Source organism: Scomber japonicus, chromosome 20, assembly GCF_027409825.1.
Source record: "Scomber japonicus isolate fScoJap1 chromosome 20, fScoJap1.pri, whole genome shotgun sequence".
Taxonomy (NCBI): Eukaryota; Metazoa; Chordata; class Actinopteri; order Scombriformes; family Scombridae; genus Scomber; species Scomber japonicus.
This window is the reverse complement of record NC_070597.1, coordinates 15,919,044-15,939,942: the sequence shown is the minus strand read 5'-3', so window position 1 is coordinate 15,939,942 and position 20,899 is coordinate 15,919,044. Positions and strand designations below refer to the sequence as shown.

At 37.5% G+C, this 20,899-nt stretch overlaps 1 protein-coding gene across 1 annotated transcript; it reads right to left on the bottom strand.

Annotated features, from left to right (window-relative positions):
- Window positions 1–288: 288 nt before the first annotated feature.
- LOC128381896 (integrin alpha-M-like) lies at window positions 289–19,236 on the bottom strand. Its single transcript, XM_053341915.1, has 30 exons — window positions 19,137–19,236; window positions 14,151–14,253; window positions 13,951–14,048; window positions 13,573–13,643; window positions 13,297–13,411; window positions 12,973–13,097; window positions 12,729–12,871; window positions 10,973–11,123; window positions 10,677–10,821; window positions 10,349–10,422; window positions 9,422–9,536; window positions 7,181–7,320; window positions 6,928–7,074; window positions 6,620–6,838; window positions 6,368–6,501; window positions 5,968–6,110; window positions 5,709–5,860; window positions 5,493–5,618; window positions 5,055–5,128; window positions 4,816–4,957; window positions 4,608–4,706; window positions 4,445–4,524; window positions 1,862–1,945; window positions 1,699–1,768; window positions 1,503–1,601; window positions 1,295–1,375; window positions 1,057–1,167; window positions 850–963; window positions 660–770; window positions 289–441 (listed from the first exon to the last, which is right to left on the bottom strand). The coding sequence occupies exons 1-30, from the start codon at window positions 19,171–19,173 to the stop codon at window positions 340–342; spliced, it is 3,405 nt and encodes a 1,134-aa protein (XP_053197890.1). The 5' UTR covers window positions 19,174–19,236; the 3' UTR covers window positions 289–339.
- Between the last annotated feature and the right edge of the window lie 1,663 nt (window positions 19,237–20,899).

Here is a 20,899-nt window from a genome sequence, read left to right as displayed (position 1 = left end):
TGTGATGAAAATCAGACTACAGAGGATTGTACTATATCGAATTATTTTTCACTTAAAACAAAAGTTAAACACACAGTCTGCAGGGATATAAGCACAAATGTTTGATGATCAACAGCAAGCTATTCAGTTCAAAATGTGGATTAGAAAAAAAAAACATTTTTGAAGCTCTAAAATTCTTGTCACTCAATGCATGGACCACAAACTCTCTCTCAGGATAATGAAATGAAAATGGTGGCACAAATATATTTTCCATTTAAATGTGTCTTCATGAAAATGACATATATTATATGAAGTAAGAAATGCACAATTTATTTTACAGATGAACTAATCCAATGTTCCTTATTGTGGTGCGGTTTCGCCTCCCTCGCCTCCCTCAGCCCCCTCACCAGCCTCTTGTTCCTCATTCATCATGTTCTTGTATTTACTGTTAAAAAATCCAGCCTGAGAGTACAAAACAAAGGAAGTTATATGAAAAAACTGTGTTCTTTCATTAGAAATGCACACATAAAAAGAACCACACCAAATGAGAGAATAATGAACACGTAAAGAAGCCGCATTCACGTATTTTGTGATCAAGCGTGTCCATTACCAGAACTCAAATTTTCTTACTGTCTCCATCATGCTGTGTTATAAACAAACAGTGCATTACTATATCTCACCTTAGTGAGGCCAGCAGTGAGTAGAATGAGTAGAGCCAACCCTCCCAGGGATCCTCCGATGATCTCTTTGGTGAAGTCTGGTTCAGGATACACTTCTACCTGTGTCTCAATCTGAGATGTGAAGACTTTGGATCAGATCTACATTCAAGTTCTTTTCAAACACAGATCAACATAACCAATGTGTAATCACCTTGTGAACCAGAGGGTTGTTATTTGACCCTGGTAAAAAGAAAACATACTGGTTTCTGTCAAACTCCAGAGTGGCCGTACTGGTCAAGAGGAATCTAGCAGACTTAAGTCCAATCTGAGTGAGAAACATTCCAGTGTCCATTTAATTTGATCTTTCAGGTTGATCATTTTTATTAGAAAATATTTATTTTTAACACACATTAATTACCTGCTCTATCCATTCTGAACTAAGGTTGGCAGAGATTGTGTATGTTTGACGCTCCAGGCTTCCCATGAATCGGTTGCACTTGAACACTCTGCACCAGGCTACAGAGCAGTCCTGTGGGTGATTAAAAGAGGGCCTAAATTTATCACTGGAAACAGAAAACTTGATGGCAATGCAATGAAACACAACACACTTCTAAATATATTAGACTAAATTCCACTATGTACAGGTGGCTACTTACCACAGACTTATTTTTTTTTATCTCAGCAACAAAATTTGTGACTGTAGGTTTTTCATCTTTGTCTCTTTGGCAGTCTGGAATCTGAAATAGAGCTGATTCATGTCAATTTAACAGAGAACATATCCATCCACAAGGCTTTAGTTTCATAAAAACAACTACATTTGATACATGTGGGGTTTCAGTAACAATGAGCTCCTGCATATGTTACCTGCAAGCTGTTGGAATTCACCCAAATGTCTTTATCCCCGAGCTTTACTGGCACCCTGATCACCATAGTTAAATTCAGCTCTCTGTTGTCATTTATAAGCTAAAGGGGGAGAAAAAAACTGAGCATTGAAGTCAAGTCTGAATCATGTTTATGAACTTTAAAATATACATCTTGATATTATGATGTAGTATTTTACCACAATTGGTTGATGGACCGGTTTCTGCAAATCATTCTTTCCATGACTGAAATTGGTGTAGGTGAGGAAACTGAACAGAAACATTGAATGTTTCATAGATATTAGACCTTACAATGTCACCTTAAATTATTTTACAAATTTTTTTCTCATAAAACATAAAAACCTTTCAATTGTAGCATAAATGCTGTACTTCACGTCAATCGTATTCTTTTTGTAAAGTTCACTTCCACTGGCGTGCTGATTCCCACTGAAAGATATTAATTGTACACATGAATTATGATAATAATAATAATAATCACATCCACATTTATAGAGAGAGGTACTTAAAGTTGAAGTATGTAACTCTGACACCAAGTGTATAGAAATGGTACTGCGGCCCGCGTTCAAAACACTGGAGAGAGCTGTCCCTCCTGGTAGAGTTGACGTTCACGCGGGTTGCCAGTAGTTGGACGTGATCCTGCACGCATGCGAGACAAGCGCAACATACACAATGCGGAGTGAGGACGCGACCCACAGTCAGACATCCCAACCTGCAGGGGGGGTTACACTAGGTGTCTGTCCGAAGGCGGGGGCAGGAGTTTGGGGTGTGATCGGTCTAATCAGCGGCAACACAGAGTTATAAGGACGTATGGGAGGCCGTTTAGGGTGAAAACATTGAAATATGTGCACACACACATTGAAAACGTGCACACACACACTGAAAACGTGCACACACATAGAAAACGTGCACACACGCACATTGACAATGTGCACACACACGTTGAAAACGTGCACACACACATTGACATGATGTGCACACGCACGTTGAAAACGTGCACACACACACATTGACATGATGTGCACACACGCACTGAAAATTTCCACACTCTACCACCTTCTCACACAGCGGGATATAGGCTACTGTGTGTGTGTGTGTGTATCTGAGTGTGCGTGTAAAATCTCAGTGCGCCCGGAAGTTGTTTCAATGTAACAGGAAGGCACCGCCATCTTTTCAAAATAAAATCAGGGCGAATGATTAATAAGATTTATGAGCAGGTGATGTGCCTCGTGTGTGTGTGTGTGTGTGTGTGTGTGTGTGTGTGTGTGTGTGTGTGTGTGTGTGTGTGTGTGTAAAATGTCAGTCTTGGACAGCTACTTCTGGTTTAGCCACGGTGTCTAAATAGACATAAATCATTGCATGTTGTAGATTATAAAGCGAAGTATAGAAGGTTTCATGTGACGTGTGCAATAAATATCTCTCTTCACAGGTTTAGGGATGTTGAACTAAATTATTAAATAAATTATTAATTGTACATATTGTTGCCTAGATCACAATCACACAATCTGTCACTACAAGGCACATCACCTGCTCATAAATCTTATTAATCATTCACCTTTCCTGATTTTATTTTTTAGATGGCGGTGCCTTCCTGTTACATTGAAACAACTTCCGGGCGCACTGAGATTTTACACGCACACTCAGATACACACACACACACACACAGTAGCCTATATCCCGCTGTGTGAGAAGGTGGTAGAGTGTGGAAATTTTCAGTGCGTGTTTGCACATCATGTCAATGTGTGTGTGCACGTTTTCAATGTGTGTGTGCACGTTTTCAACGTGCGTGTGCACATTGTCAATGTGCGTGTGTGCACGTTTTCTATGTGTGTGCACGTTTTCAGTGTGTGTGTGCATGTTTCCAATGTGTGTGTGCATGTTTTCAATGTGTGTGTGCACATATTTCAATGTTTTCACCCTAAACGGCCTCCCATAAGGACGCTTTGCTCTCACACGCGCTGCATTTATAGTCTCACACACTGCCACTCTCTTGTGCGCGCTCTTGCTCGTTCACTCTAGACTCTGGGAGATTACGTCTCATCTGCGGGCGTCATGGAGACGCTCTCAATATGCGGGAGACTCCCGGAGCTTCCGGGAGAGTTGGGAAGTCTGCACAGTGTAAGTTGACCGGCTAATGTGTATGTTATTATTACTCATTGTTGAACGTAACCGCTGTGAAACAATCAGAAAATAACGTGTTATTGATCTGATTCACCGGCTTCTTACTGTCACCCCTCCCTTTCTCTTCATTCACTCTACCTCACTCCACCACAGTTAACACAACATCGTCTTGTAGCCGCTCTCTGACGGAGCAACTCTGTCCTCCATTCAGTGTTTTGCACTTTTATAAATAACAGAGAGGCGGAATAAAGTTAGTATCCCCGCATTGAACAGACTGTCTGAGAGCAGAGGAGAGCGTCACTGTCACACATACAGTTAGTTAGCTCGTCTCCTCTGTATCAGCGGGTGCAGCTGAGTGCTGTATGACTAGCTGTCTCCAGCCGTCTCCATGTTTCAAAGGCATCTCCTATACATACCCTTGTTTTTTTTCTCAAATTGTCACAACGTCATAACAAGGCTTTTTTGGTTTTGTTACATCAGACATTATCTGCAGTGTTCCTGGCTGCAGCTCAGTGGCAACTGGCAACCTGGATGCTGAAACTACTGACTTGGTGATTGGTAGATAGGTGGTGGTGGGTGACCCATCAGCCAAAACACAGAATGACAACATAAACATTACTTGTGGGCTGCAACTGAGCTTTTCAAATGTGAATATTCTGGCTGGACTACTACTGTCAGTAATATCAGTGTTTGAAATGAACATGATTCCTTCATGTCTGGTTACATTTTAGGGCCATTTTATGATTATTTGGAATGTATTTGTTACATACAGCTACTTTAAAGGCTGGTAGATAAACAGAACAGTACCTGGTGGCCTTTGCAGTGATAATTAATGTCCTGTCAAGTTTATAAGTGGTGTCGATCCCATAGGACACAATGAAGAGAACCTGAAATGAAATGAATGAGAGAGATTGCCTCCTGTCTTGGCTCAGCTGCATTGAGATGAGATGCTTCAGTACACACTACAAACCTTAGCGTTGCTCTTGAAAATAGGCTTATCAATAGTGCAGTCTGTCCTTCCCTGAGATAAGCCAGCTCCACTGTCCAAGGAGTTGCATTCAATTCTTCCCTTTATTAAGAAATAAATAAATAAAACAAAAGCAAACATTATCCAGAATCACTGCACAGCCTCAGAAAACAGCTGAACATAGTTGAATTGAAACAGATTTGATCCTAACCTTCAGTGATGTAAACTTCCTGTATGAAAGCCCGGGTGGGTAAGTGAGAATGACACGGCTGTTGTAAGAGTTTTCATGGCTGTTTTCCACTGAGACGGTGACATTCAGTAGTTCATCAATGCCTACTTTAACCTCAGAGGATCTAACAGATTGTGATAAAATAGAAAAGTGAATACACACAAATACTACAGTAGATCTATACACCCAAGTCAAGCTTAACATTTGAAACTTAGCCTCACCCGGTGAAGTTGAAATCCACTTTCAGCTTATCTACACACTCGTTGTCAGTGCCACAGTTGATCTCAAACAGCAACTGTGGAAGACAGTATGAAGTAAGCTATGTTTGTTCACAAAGTGTAAGAGCAAACAGCTGAGACAGACATGACAAATACATGGAATTACAACTGGATATTATTTATAAAGCATGACGATTTCTGAACATTTCATAGCACTGCAGAACTCTCCACATAGTAGGTAATGGTAGATTATGTAGTAATATCTGTCGTGCACTGGCAAACACAACAGAGACAAACTGATCACAGAGAAAGTTTGATCAAACCAAGTTTACAAACTCATCCACTGATTCAGACCAGAGCAAATGAACTATAGGTTTGAAAAAGCCTTCAGTGTGATTTAAAACCAACTGATAAATGAAAGTGACTTTAAAGATTACTCACAGGATGAAAGGTTGTTGTCTGAGCCTGCTGGGCTAGACTTGGTCTGAGACCTGAGCTAGAAGGCAAACCATCAAAGATGAATTGGAGCTCATTGTTAACTGGATTCAGAGAATCATCTGGACAGGCCTGTGAGAGAAGGACACTATTGTTAAAAATAATTCATTATTATTGAGGGATGGCTGTATTGCTGATGTTATAAGGTTTTTAATAACTCACCTGAATGAGGAATTTCACATCGTTGCATTTTTGCTCAAAGGTAAGAGTTAATGATCCGGTCTGCTCTCGTTGTTTGTCCCTGATGTAAGCTCGGTTATTTGGGACCTTGCGTTGGGCATCCAGTGTGAAAGTGTAATTAATAATTGCTCTAGCTGGAACAGATTAGAGTTGCATTTAGAGGTTACTCGTGCACACATACAAGTATCTGAATGGATGGACAGTGCACTGTGGTTTAGAAACAATGAAGAGAATCAGGGACCTGTATCAATGACAGAGTGTTTGGTCATGGTAAAGCAGATTTTAGCTGTGTTATCCAGTGGTGTTGAGCAGTCTGAGTTTTGGGTTTGGATTTGGTTTGGGTTGAATGTCACTGAAGCTTCCACCATTACTATGGGCCTTGACCTGGATATTAACAGAGTAGGAAAATACATATTAGAATTGTAAAGCAGCACACCAAAACAACAACTGTCATATCTAATTTTAGCTGCCTGATACAATCTGTTATTAGTGAACACATCTGTCCTAAATCTATAACTACAGAATTGTTACCATGAACACTGGAGACTTCATGGTTATAAACTTTGTAGTTGTGTGACACAAATTAACACAAATGGTAGACTTACAGGTGAGACTAATAATGTGTGACAGGAGCGTCTTACCTGAGTAAGACAACTGTTCCCTTTGAACCCACCGCTAAATCAGGCAGATTGTCATTACTACGGTCAAAAGAAGACTGACTGATCGACATCCCGAAGAACTTCAGTCCTTGCTTTACCTCAGAGGAAGCAATTCTCTATGTAAATGAAAATGTTTGAATTAATCAAAGATAAATTTGGTCTAGATTGTACATTGAATACATGAGGTCATATGTATCATTTAAATGTTCTTGTTGCCTCTTTTCTCTCGCTCACCTGTGAGTAAGCAGGACTAATCCTTCCTCCTCCTCCTCCTTCACCATGGAAGATGTAAATGCTACCCTGTCCATCATTCTCCAAAGGTGCTCCAACTGCCAAATCATTGAAACCATCTTGGTTAAGGTCCGGGAGTACAGCAAGAGAAGACCCAAATCTTCCTTGTTCAGATGCATCCCCTCTCAGTAGTAATGGAGAATCGAAGTGACACTCAATTTTCTGGTGGAAATATAAAGGTGAGAGTCAATGTTTGAATTCTCATCATAAAAATCCAATAGATTCTGGAATTTAAAAAAAAAATAATTTACCAAACTTGACAGGCTGCAAACATAAACTCTTCCCTCTCTATCACTGTCCATGTACATAGGGGCAGATATGAGGACTAGGTCAGTGTAGCTGTTACGATCCACATCCATGGCGCAAACCACTGCACCAAAATATTCACCAATCTTGAACTGTGTAAGCAACAAAAAAGAATTAGCAAAGTGAGAAACCTTCAATTTAAGATAAAAAATTGATTCTTTACATATTTCATCAATCATCTTAATTGTGAATACACACCTGCCAATTAGAGGGATCAATTCTTTGGTCAATACTGCTTGCGGAGGAAACCGACATCACAATTCCTCCGTGTTTATATCTTGGAGCACCGAGAATTGTCAGTGGACCAGACCGCGTGTTGGCGACTGCCATGGAGTAACCTGGAATTAAAGAGTCAAGCCTATTAGTTAAAGTATAGAAAGGTTTGCCCAACAGGGGTCCACTCACGACCCGTTACAGCATCTTTTACTGATTTTTTTCAAATGTTAGGTAACATAACATTATCACCAAATTCACTGGAGGCAATCTTTAAACTGACAAATTTCATTAAGCTATTAATTACTGTTGTGTATTGATATCCTAAGTTTGTCCTCACTGAGATACCATCACACCCCCCATGTGTTGTCATGATTTGTCCTGAGCAACATTAAGGAAGTAAACAGACGTTGAGAGTAGGGCTGGGCGATATGGCCTTTTACTAATATCCCGATATTTTTAAGCCATGTCACGATACACGATATATATCTCGATATTTTGCCTTAGCCTTGAATTAACACTTTGATGCATACAATCATGCCAGTATGATGATTCTACATTTCTACATTAAAACATTGTTCATACTGCATTAATATATGCTGATTTTAAACATTCATGCCAAAAGCGTAAATCACAACTAAACAAATTCATCAAAACTGTATTTATTAAAGAGTTATTAAGCAGTGGCACAAACATGTCATTTCAAAACAAATAAAGTGTCTTTTATGCATGATGTAACTAATATGACATATCAAAATAACACTAAATTAAAGTGCACTTTTTTTTACATAATGCCAGTACAATATTTATACAAATGAATACAATAAAGTGCCTTTTTCTGCATCATGTCACTATTAAACATTTCAAACAACACTAAATAAAAGTGCACATTTTGTGCATAATGCCACTAGGATATAAAGGTAGAGCTGTCTCTGCAAAATATCTGCGACTAGGTAGATTATATCTTGGATCAAGTGTGTCGATGATCTTTCTGAATCCGGGCTTTTAACCACACTCACTGGGGCCATGTCTTTCTCTGTGTGGTGGGTTACTGCGGACGTTATCTCCTGCTGTTTTTGACTATTTTAGTCGTATTGCTGTTCTGGAAAAAGAAGACGCCAGACTCAGTTGCGTCAGTGCTGGTTGCTTCGGCACTTTCTTCAATATGTCACTGGCCGGAGATGTGCTCTTGCAGAGTTTCAAGCACACATGGTGATATAACTTTGTTGTACTACCAGCTTTTGTGGTGACGCTTTTATGGCATACTTTACATATTACGGTTTGTTGTTCAACGTCCTCCCTCTTGTACCCAAACCACCGCCAGATGATGGATCCTGAATTGTTTTTTTGGGAATTAAATCTCCCTCCTCCACTTGTCCATATCACCTGCTGCTGCTACATGCTGCCGGGCATATGACGTTGCACGCACAACAGAATGTGATGTACATAACTAGGTGCGCTTGTTTTATCTCTCTGTGCGGAGAGATGAGAGAGTGAGAGAAACCTGTAGTTCAACGAGCCACGACTAAAAACAAACTGCGTGTAAATTGAATGTATACTCGAATATTCACGATATAGTCATTTTCTACATCCCACAGAGAACAAGCCGCGATACATCGAGTATACTCGATATATCGCCCAGCCCTAGTTGAGAGCATTTCTCCTGTGGTCTCGTGTGTCTTTCATAGTTGTAATAAGAGTTAGTATACAACAATTACAAATAAGCATAATTTATTCTTTTTTTGATTTAACAGATTTTAAATCTTGCTTTGACTCACACTCATCTAATTAATAATATTATTCATCCTGTGCTTAATTAAGTCTGGGGACCATGAGGAGCCTTCTCTTTCATCTTTCCCAAAGACATTTATAAAACCATAACAATTTCTATACAAACACAACTTTTAATCATATCAACATGCTCACTGTTGGGTATGGGTTTTTTTTACATTTATTTTCTTTACATGTAATTTTGGTGTCTGATGTCTCTTCTTCATTTAGAAAGAATTTAGAAGTGTATGATCTTATTCAGCAAAATACAAAGAACAAAAAACACTCTTTGGCATTTCATGTGATATCAAATATGTTGCCATGAAGTTTCTACTACTTACTCCTCATTTGGATGATTTCTGTCCTTTTCTAAACTCTTATGTTTGGGATGGAAAATGGATCACAGTAGAGCAGTGCAAGTACACCGCCTCTGTATATGTACTATAATATTCTTACCCAGATAACTGTCACGCTCCATGTCCAAAGGCTGATAGGAGTTCAATATCTGGCCTTTGTATTCATCGAAGCCTCCCCTCCACTGGTTGGCACCAACAATAGCCATCTGAATCCCCTGTGTAGAATCCTAAATGCAATTTATTTATGTTTGATTAATTTGTACGCAATAATTTTAGTTCATATCTAAAACAGCAGATTTAAAAGAAATTGAAAGTAATATTTGCGAGTTGATGTTTTGTATTTCATATTTGTATTAATGTGAATGGTTAATTGTTTGATTCTTAAACTTAAACTTAAACTTCTTAAAATGCATGCGTGCATGTAGCTTAAAGTGTGGAACATTTCATTTATATTATATTTGTAACCTTTGTTTAAAGATAATTATTAACATTGCTTTCTAGTACATGTGCACCTTTAGGGAGGTTTAGGGTAGGAAGGGGGTGATTATTAAGTGGATAGCCAGGCATGTGGAGATTGGAGCAACACAGTTTTTTGACCTCTCCTTTTCTCCTTCTAAATAACAATTCTTACTGTATGTATCTCTAATAACTTTTGGAAAAGGACAGTTGCATTGTATTATTTTTTTGGTTTCAAAGTAAACCATAAAAAATGTATCAAATGATCCTGTGGATTTTTTTTATGTGGATTCAGAAGGGGAATCGTTAGAGCATCAAGCTAAGGCTTCATTCTTTGAAAACCTATACTGGATTGGACAGAAATGTGTAGAAACTGTGTTTGCCATAAAACATCAGCCAAGCAAAAGGTTAAATGCATCATAAATTAATCATCTGGACTTTATCTTTATACTGGACCAGACTTTAGCTGTATGTTTTTCAGCCACACGAGGTGACACAGAGATGTGTGTGTGTGTGTCTGTGTCTGTGTTTCTATGACTATACTGTCCAGTAAATGTCTGTTTTTAATTACCGGAGGCACATAAGCTGCACTGAATCCACTTTGAGCCATTTCCATTTTCAGTGACTCTCCTCCAGTTTGAGATCCTGTAACAGCAACATAAATCAGTGTCAAAGTCTCTACAACTGTGATTTACAATAAGTTCATACTTAAACTGAGTTAGTATACAGATCTGAAATATGATTATAGCTCTGAGTTGTAATTATTAGTATTTTCCAAGATTTTTCTTTCTTTCATTTTTATAAAAAACAGTAAGTAAGTGTTTACTTTGAACCTATAGCATTTACAGTAATAAACACAAAAAATATGCAAAGCCATCATATTAAGTTTACATCTGTACCTTCAATAGAGAAGATTTGGTCCCGCAAGTTCTGCCGTATTTTATCAAGAGCACCAAAGTTTGACACTTGAAGCACTTTGTCTCGTGAAGATGCAATGGTGTACAGTTCCTGTTTTGCTTCGGACTTTGTAAATGCATTCCCCACCTAGGGATTTGGAGGAAACATGTTAGAGGTGACAAAAAAATTGATTCATATATGCACATGTAAAATACTGCCTCCATTTACATTATTGACTCAAACCAATTGATAAACGATCTAACACAATACATGCTTATACAGTATACATGTAACTTACCCCAATAGCAAATCGAACAATCTTCTTATTTTCAGCTAAATTTGCTGCACCTGGCAAATCATCCCTATCATGAGATTCTCCATCTGTAATGACTATTAAAATCCTCTTCACATTTGGCCTGGAACCTGTATTTGTTGAGAAGACGTTGTTGCTGTCAAAATAAAAGTAAACATATGTCAATATATATATTTGTTACTGTTGTTTTGTGTTTCACATGCTTCACATTTGGCCTGGAACCTCCAAATGTCGAGAAGACGCTTTCACTGTCAAAACAGAAATATACATATATAAATATTACATATATGTATATGTATATGTACACTACCGGTCAAAAGTTTTAGAACACCAATTTGTCCAGTTTCTTATTGAAAATTAAGCAGTTTAATGTGTCATTGTACTCTGATATGAAAGCATAGAACAAATAAACTATTGAAGTTAAAAAAGAAATCATCAATTTATAAACCCAACTCTGTTGCAGAAGTTCCAATAAATGTGTGGCACTTGTAGGTTGCTTTGCTTTCACTCTTCTTTTCAGTTCATCCCAAACCAGCTCGATGGGGTTTAAGTCTGGAGACTCCATGTTTTCAAGCTTACCATCTTGGTCTTTTTCCTAAGGTAGTTCTGGCATAGCTTGGACTTATGTTTTGGGTCGTTATCTGATCATTGACCTTTCAAGCAGTTCACTAGCCACACCTGTCATTTCTCACGCTGAGAAGTGATAGATCCCACCGCACAGAAATGAATACATACAAAAATGAACAGTGAGGCGTTCATAGCTGTCCAGAGTTAGCAACCTACCAGCCAATCAGAAAATAGTATTATTGTATTTCTTGTTACTGGGTAAATTCGGAAAATAAACTCTGCCTCTTCTTCTTATTCTGACGTCTTAGCAATGACTTTCTTGCTGCGACTCAACCTGTCACACCTGCAACTCCAAGTCTTCTCTTCACACTTGAAACTGAGACTTGCTTACTACGACCACTATGAAGCTGTGCTTGAAGCTGTTGTCCTGTGAGCCGCCTATCACGCAAGCTGTTGACTCTCAGAAACCTGACTTCTGACTCTGTTGTGGACCTCTCCCTGTTAGAGTTTCTCCCAGTTTCTGAGTGCCTTTTGATGGTGAAGGAAACTGTACTCACTGACACCTTGACTTTCTTCACAATTTCTCTGTAGGAAAGACCTACATTTTTAAGTTTTATGATGGTCTGTCTCTCTTCCATTGTTACTGCTACGTTCTGCAGTACAATACTGTTCAAATAATGCTCACAAGGGTATGGTACCACAGTGTGTTCCAATACTACTTTTATGCAGACAGGCGATTGTAAGTAATCCAGAAAAGTTGGGACTCCTGTAGGAATTGGTACCACCAACTTTCAAGCTTGATCAACATCCATTGCTGTAGATCAGCAGCAATGGAGGTTAACCCATTCCTAACCTGAAAAAGGCCTTTTTGTATAATTCTGAAATGTACATTATTATTCAATTTTGGGCAACCTTACCTTTTCTTTTTAACCTCTGGCAGTTCACCACTTACCTTTGTACCATTCCAAGTTATTCATTGGACTTGAACTGCCAGTCTAGATCTAATGCTGCTGTCAGGACCACAAACTGGCCCAGATTATTGAGATTTGTATCAAATTGGGTATGACTGTTGAAAATCAATATGAACATTATATCATGACATAAAAAGAAACCTCTAAAATCATAGTTCACTTCTGAGGATGGTGTCATGAATTGGCATCACGCAGTCACTTACACAACTTTTCTGATAGCTGTAGCTGTGTAAGTCCCTCCACGTAACTGTGTTATACTATCGATTTGATATTCCCATCGATAAGCATCAAAAGTATTGAAGTCAAAATGGATGTCAACACGTGAGGAGAACTGGACGATGGCAAACTGGAAAAAAGAAGAAAAAAAGTAAATATGTATGGATATAAATGAAAATATGTATGAAATATTGAGAGGGGCAGGATGGGGTGAGGGAGTTACAATCCTACCTTTGTATCCTTTCCCGGGAATAACTTGACAACACTTTTCACAAAATTCTTCATTCTCTTAAAATCATTAGAATGTACGCTGCCTGAGCCATCCAACAGAAATGCAATTGCTTTGGTTGGACACTCTGTCAAAAAGGAGAAAAAGTTATTTAAAATATTTATGACATTCAATGTGTTACAATTTCTACAAATACTCAAGATTACTACCAATATGCATGTTGGGTTGTGTGTATGAAATCATAAGAGTGTGCAGTGATGTGAAAATATTACCAGACCTTTATCATCACTATTTTTGAGGTTATTAAAAAATCTCAACATGTGTACCTTCAATAGAAGAAGGCACAGGGGATCCAACGCGATCAGAAGAGTCTATCTCAAAGCACACACCGCTATACTGGGTGATACTTTTGCAGTCCTTTGGGATGGTTGGACCACATGCCTGAAAAGAGACAAATTCAAGTCCTGATTATAATGAGATGATTATTTTCCTGTTCCTTAAACTACATTTCAAACTGAAGACAATTGATTTACTGGTAGAGATCTAAACCTCTGCATTCTTATTATCATTTACCTGCAAATATTTGCAGTTCAGCAACTTACCAAAGTTTTTTGTGTGTTGGGATCACTTGTCATTGTCAAACCAAGGGACATGTTGACTGCAAAACTTGGCACTGCATAAAAAACATCAGCCATCAGTTATGTTAAAACCATCAAGACACAATACAACATAACTAACTTCCATATCTGACCTGATCACTATTAGTAACATTACCCAGTCAAGTATCTCACAAGGCTATATATGATATACTGTAACCAAATTCCAACAAGATGGAATACAATCTCCATCTTAGTAAGTATTTTGAGTCCTAAAATGTTCAGTTGTTTTAAAAATCTCCTGAAACAATGTCTCGCGTAGATCTGATCAGATGACTAAAGCTATAGAATTAATAAAGCATATTGAAATGAGTATTTGCCCACCTTGTACTGGTACTGGAGTGCAGTCTTCAGTGGAACATTTAAATATTTGCCCTCTTTCAGTTGGTGAAAGTTGTTCAAGGGGGGCACTGACCAGCAAACTGAGGAAATAAATCCCAACAATCAGGTGAGAGGTTATCATAACAGATCTGAATCAGCAGTGGTTTCAGTAGATCCATTTTCCACCACAACGTACTACTTACTCTGACTGTCTTTGCACCACCTGGTATCCAAAACCTGCAGCAGAGTTACTCAGGGTCTTCCAAGCCACAGGATCAATATTGAAGCAAAGTGCGGCTTTTAACACTGAAGGATAAAGAAGGAAGAATTCTCATTAATCAAACTTTTTGTTTGCATGTATATTTTCCATCACAGGAATATTTGTTTAAATGTTACAAAAAAGGTTTCTTTTGACCTTTTCAGGTTTTCTAAAAGTGGTCACAGTTATATAAACTCCTTGAAATCCTGGCATTATAATTTCTCATGTTCTACGGCTTTAAAATAGTCAAAAGAGAACGTGTGAATAGATAAACGTATAATATTAACTTCCTTAAATGGATCTGTTGAATCTCTTGTGGATGAACATGATCTAAATGTGAATTTAAATCACACTGTCATACTTTTAATGTCATATTCTAATAAAACAAGAAAAACAAACAAACAAACAAAAGCAGTAAATCCATTAAATTAAAAATACAGGTAGACAATTAAGGAAAATGCTCTTTTGTATATTTTACCTGTTAATGTTAACCTCCTCATAGTAACCCATCACTTCAATTTATATGAACTAAGTCTAACTCACCAGAGGCAGATAATTTCATGAAGTGGGTTGCAGGAAGTGTGTCATTGTCTTCCTGCTTGGTAACTTCTCACATTAAATATAGAGCACTATGAAAAACTATTGAACATTTACATCATTTTCTATTGTGGTTTCACATGTTGCATATACATTGACTTTCACCAAATGAGATCATGTTAACTTTTCACAGCTGAATCCAAATTAATGGATTGTTATGAAATAATTTAGGCTCTTAAAATCTATTACATAGTTGAGGAGTATTTAGTTCACTCCCATGAAAAAAAACCCCAACAAATATCACATATATAAATCACTTTCTTAATTACTCCAAGTTGCACAACTATGTCTACTGCTGTCCAGGAGGGAGATGGAGAAAGCAAATTGGATAAATACTACAGTGTCTAAAGCCAAGGTAGCCAGTTAGAGGAAGTGTTTTGTAGGAGGGGTTACAATATTGACCTTTTCACACTTTGTGCACCCAGTCCCTTAAATAAAATATTTTTCAGAGACTTAAAGTATATGTCCTTTAAGAAGCAGAAGCAAATCCTTTTCACATTAGTTTCAGGGCAACAAGATTAAACCTAGAATGACATATTTGTACATATGCTCATTCTGAGGTAAGCAATGATTAAAGTGATGAACAATAAAAAGTATCTTTTAAATAAAGATGACCAACAAGATGGTGGCATCAAAGGAGGTGCATGCTGATGTGAGGTAGTTATATTCAGACTACAAAAGTGTTTTCATCAGACTTGAACATGATTTCATCATTTTAAGTTCAAGCAGGAAGGCTCACTGAGCATTTAGCTGCAGACACTGTAGAAGGGAAATGCCAACGCAGTGTTTTTCAACCTTTTTTCAGCCAAGGTACATTTTTTTCATTGAGAAAATCACAAGGCACACCACTAACCGAAAATGTTTAAAAATTGAACATATTAATTAATTAATTAATTATATGAATTGAATATTAACAATGGTGCTGTACATTTGCTGCTTATGTTAAGCAATAAATGAAGAAAAGCAATGAGAAGTGTTTGGACCTTGTTTTCTGAGAGCCAGCCTGACGCGCATCAATTAATTGCACCGGCACACACACCTGCAGTAAGTGTCAATGTAGCTTCACTTACATTCATAGATTTGAAAATATAAGCATTGAGCATAAACGCGCCAATTAAACACACTGGGAAACTGCTACAATGAGATGTAATGTTAAACTAGCATGTCAGAAGCTTAACCACATGCGCTAATGTTACCGGGCAGCCACGCAACTCAATAACACTAGTGAAATATGTAACGCCACTAAAATGTGTCCATGCAGGGGCAGCCTCGGTTTAATTAAGGGTCAAAACTTCACAGTACAGACCTACAAATCATTGGCAGCGCTCAGCTTTTAACTTCTCCATCAGCTATGCTAGGTTCAAGTTAGGTTTAGTTTTTTTCTCTTTTTTTCCGTTTCTCTCTCTCTCTCTCTCTGTTTGTTTGTGTCTTGCTGGAAAAGAGGGGAGCATTGGATTTATTCATAGGTGCACCGTGCCGGGTGAGACAATAATCGTTTTAACTTGATTATTACGTTTTTGTAATCGTGGAAAGCTAAAATCGATATTGATTCAAATTCAATTAATCATCCAGCCCTAGTATTACATGATTACTCTGCCAGTCACTAGACAGCACCCACACTCGACAATGGCATAATATTTGCAGATAATAATTAATTTGTTTTCAAAAAATATTTTGTAGACCAATTAGGTGAAATTGGATAATTTCTCACGGCACACCTGACGATCTTTCACGGCACACTACTGTGCCGCGGCACAGTGGTTGAAAAACACTGTTCTAAGGAAACAGTAGTCTACTATATCAAGATCTCATTATGCTTTAGTAGTTCAATCAAACTTCTTCTGGAAAATAAATGTTTTATCATCTTTTTCTTCTCATCACAACTCAGCACATGATCTTATTTAGTTCACAGCCTATCTTCAGGAAGTGAACTTCTTTTTCCTGCTACTGCTCACCATTGACCAAATGTTCTATTGTCACCACCCTTAAAAACCCCAATGATTTCTCTGCACAGCTTTGGTGACCAAAGGTAGGAATGTGATCACTGACTTGCATGTGTTCATATGATTGTTTTTTTTGTATTTTTTATGCAGTACAAACACATTTGTGCGAACAAATTAAAGTCTCACGGTTGACTGTTTAATTTCTCATTTTGATGGCTGGGAAAGTAACGACTGGTCAGAATGTCACAGTGAGCTGTAGTTAGTGGTTAGTTTGTATCATCTGGTGTGTTGCAAAAATGATCACTTAGTGGGAAACAGAAGCTGTTACCAAGAAGCCAGAGGGGAAGTCAAAAAAAGAGGAAAAAAAGTAAAGGCGTTTTCACACGTATAATTCGATTGTTTGGTGCAGACAATAAATAGTTACAATGTAGCATACAGACTTTGGTACAGTTCAGTTTCACATATGCACATTTCTAAACGAACCAAAATACCTAATAGTTGAGCTGACAGCTCCTCATAGGTCACTTCATTTTCCTCTTTTGTTAACAACCTGCACTGAAAAGTTTTTCTGCAAGCCAAACTTCAGACAGAATATACTCTGACTTTGGGACAGTCAGAAAGGCCCCACCCGAGGATCTAAGGCTGCAGGCCGGCTCATATGGAGTCAACATATCTGCTATGTAGCTTGGAGCTAGACCCAGACGTCCTTTAAAAGTGATCAGTAAAATCTTAAAATCTATTCTAAAATGAACAGGGAGCCAATGAAGAGAAGCGAGGATTGGGGTGATGTGATGTTGTCTGTTAAAACCAGTAAGAAGCCTAGCTGCTGCGTTCTGAACTAGTTGGAGGTGAGAGAGATTTTTGTGGTAACCTGGAAAGGAGAGAGTTGCAGTAATCTAAACAGGAGAAAATGAAAGCATGAATATTTTTTTCCAGTTGAGGTACCTACTGTATGTGCAATGACTCCAATGTTTTATTTTATGGTGCCATTTCAGCTTTCTAAGGAAACAGTAGTCTGCCATATCAAGATCTCATTATGCTTTAGTAGTTCAATCAAACTTCTTCTGGAAAATAAATGTTTTATCATCTTTTTCTTCTCATCACAACTCAGCACATGATCTTATTTAGTTCACAGCCTATCTTCAGGAAGTGAACTTCTTTTTCCTGCTACTGCTCAACACTGACCAAATGTTCTATTGTCATCAACCTTAAAAAAACCCAATGATTTCTCTGCACAGCTTTGGTGACCAAAGGTAGGAATGTGATCACTGACTTGTTAGAAAAACTAAAATCACATAACTGATTGTGTTTCAACTTTGTGCATGTGTTCATATGATTGTTTTTTTGTATTTTCTAATGTCACATTTATAATAAAACATGAAAAACAAACAAACAAAAAAAGCAGTAAATCCATGAAATGAAAAGTAATGAATTCATCAACATGAGATGAACACCCTGAGGTTCTGCTTTTTCTACTGTGGCCTTTATGGCTTCAGGAAGACAATTAAGGAAAATGCTCTTTTGTATATTTTATCTGTTAATGTTAACCTCCTCATAGTAACCCATCACTTCAAGTCCTCCAGTTCTGTTGTGTTTTTCAACAGTCTTGATCTAATGTAATATATATTTATATGAACTAAGTCTAACTCACCAGAGGCAGATCATTTCATGAAGTGGGTTGCAGGAAGTATGTCACTGTCTTCCTGCTTGGTAACTTCTCACATTGAATATAGTGCGCTATAAAAAACTATTTACTACATTAACTTCAGTTTCATTCTGATTATAAGTGAGAAAGTTCGGTGGGAAGTGTTGCCTTGGTGTCTGAAATGTTTCTTTTGTGGTCTCACTTGTTGCAAAGACTTTGACTTTCACTAAATGAGATTATGTTAACTTTTCAGAGCTGAATTCAATCGTAAAAGTTATTTAAAAAAATAATGGATTGTTATAAAATAATCAAGGCTGTTAAAATCTATTGCATGGTTGAGGGGTATTTAGTTTTAGGTGTAATTAGTGCTAACATGAGGCTATTTACGAAGCCCCTAAACCATGAGACCTAGAAGTAAAATCAAGTGAAAAACAGAAAAACAGATAATAAGAATTGTTATAGTTAATCAGAAAACTAATTTAGAGGATTGTGCAGCATTGCTGAGGCTAATTTTAATACTGGGGTTGAATAAGTTGGTCTCATACTGAAGCAGGAAATGATCATTTTTAAATGTTTTATTCTAAATGTTGCTATTACAGTTATTGATCTATTATTCTTCATGGTTTTTAAGATGAAACAAATGATAATTTGCAATAATGGATGTTATAGGAACATTACTGCTGAAGATGCTGTACAGGAAATGAAATATAAAAAACAAAATCAGGATGTACACATTTGGTCTTACCTGACAAAAACACTGTGGTAGAAATGATCCAGTCCATTGTGTCACTCCCATGAAACAAACCCCAACAAATATCACTTATGTAAATCACTTACTTAATTACTCCAAGTTGGACAACTATTTCTACTAGTGTCCAGGAGGGAGATGGTGAAAGCAAAATGCAGAAATACTACAGTGTCTAAAGCCAAGGCAGCCAGTTAGAGGAAGTGTTTTGTAGGAGGGGTTACAATATTGACCTTTTCACACTTTGTGCACCCAGCCCCTTAAATAAAATATTTTTCAGAGACTTAAAGTATATGTCCTTTAAGAAGCAGAAGCAAATCCTTTTCACGTTAGTTTCAGGGCAACAAGATTAAACCTAGAATGACATATTTGTACATATGCTCATTCTGAGGTAAGCAATGATTAAAGTGATGAACAATAAAAAGTATCTTTTAAATAAAGATGACCAACAAGATGGTGGCATCAAAGGAGTTACATGCTGATGTGAGGTAGTTATATTCAGACTACAAAAGTGTTTTCATCAGACTTGAACATGATTTCATCATTTTAAGTTCAAGCAGGAAGGCTCACTGAGCATTTAGCTGCAGACACTGTAGAAGGGAAATGCCAACGCAGATAATAAACTTTCTTGATATATTTAAGTGGTTCCCTTTTCCTAACAGTGCTGTTGATGTGTATGATTTCCTCTGGACACCAGCTGAGGAGGGAGAAAGTTTAAAGGGGTTTTGGGGTTTTTTCGACACTAGGTGAATATTTGGGTTGTACATAACTTTAGGATAGTTGTTTATAAATTATATACAAGTTAATGGAGGAGTAGTGAGAAAGGGTTAGTCATTTATAACTATATACTTCTTCCTATTCCTCTTTCAACATTGTTATTTTTGTTTTGTTTGTCCTCTTTATCTGTTTTTGTCATTTTTTAAATATATAAATTTAAAAAATATCCAAATAGTCATACTCACTTCAACTTCACTATGGGCAGATTGACGCCACCCACCATTGTTTAGAATAGCCTTCTCATGAAAGTTAAAACATTTTCATTTCAGCTTTCTAAGGCAGTGTTTTTTAACCTTTTTTCCGCCAAGGTACATTTTTTTCATTGAAAAAATCATAAGGCACACCACTAACCGAAAATGTTAAAAATTGAAACTCTGTAGCCTATATTAACAATATAAAGTAATTTATGTCAAAGTGTCTTGAATAGGAATAAAATAAACACAAAGAAAAAGGTATTTCATGATCTTATATATTTCTTCTTTCAAATAAAAAGTGCAATTAACAATATAGTTGGGCTGGACGATTATGGCAAAAATAATAATCAAGATTATTTTGATTGATATTGAAATCGCGATTATCAAAACATGATTATTCATTGTTACAGCCATATATTTATTTGTTATTTTTTGTTGTTTCACACTGTTGGTACTGGGGGTGGCACTGTGGTAACTTCCTGCAGGAGCGCATTTATACAGCCTGGCTAATGTGTGTGTACTGAGGCAAAAAGTTTTTGACCGTGGCTGAGGTTGGCTGAGGTTTAGGAGCAAGGAGCAATACTAAGATTAAAGCTGCAAGCAGCGTTGGGCGGGACCTCGCCCCCTTGCGCACATCAGGCCGTGATGAAGCGGATAGGTTTCTGTCTCACACTATCTCTCTCTCTCTCTCTCTCTCTCTCTCTCTTTCTCTCTCTGTCTCTCTGTGTAGACATTTAGACTGAGCAACTGAAATGAACTGCCAACACTTTGATGAGTCAAACAGGAGAGGAA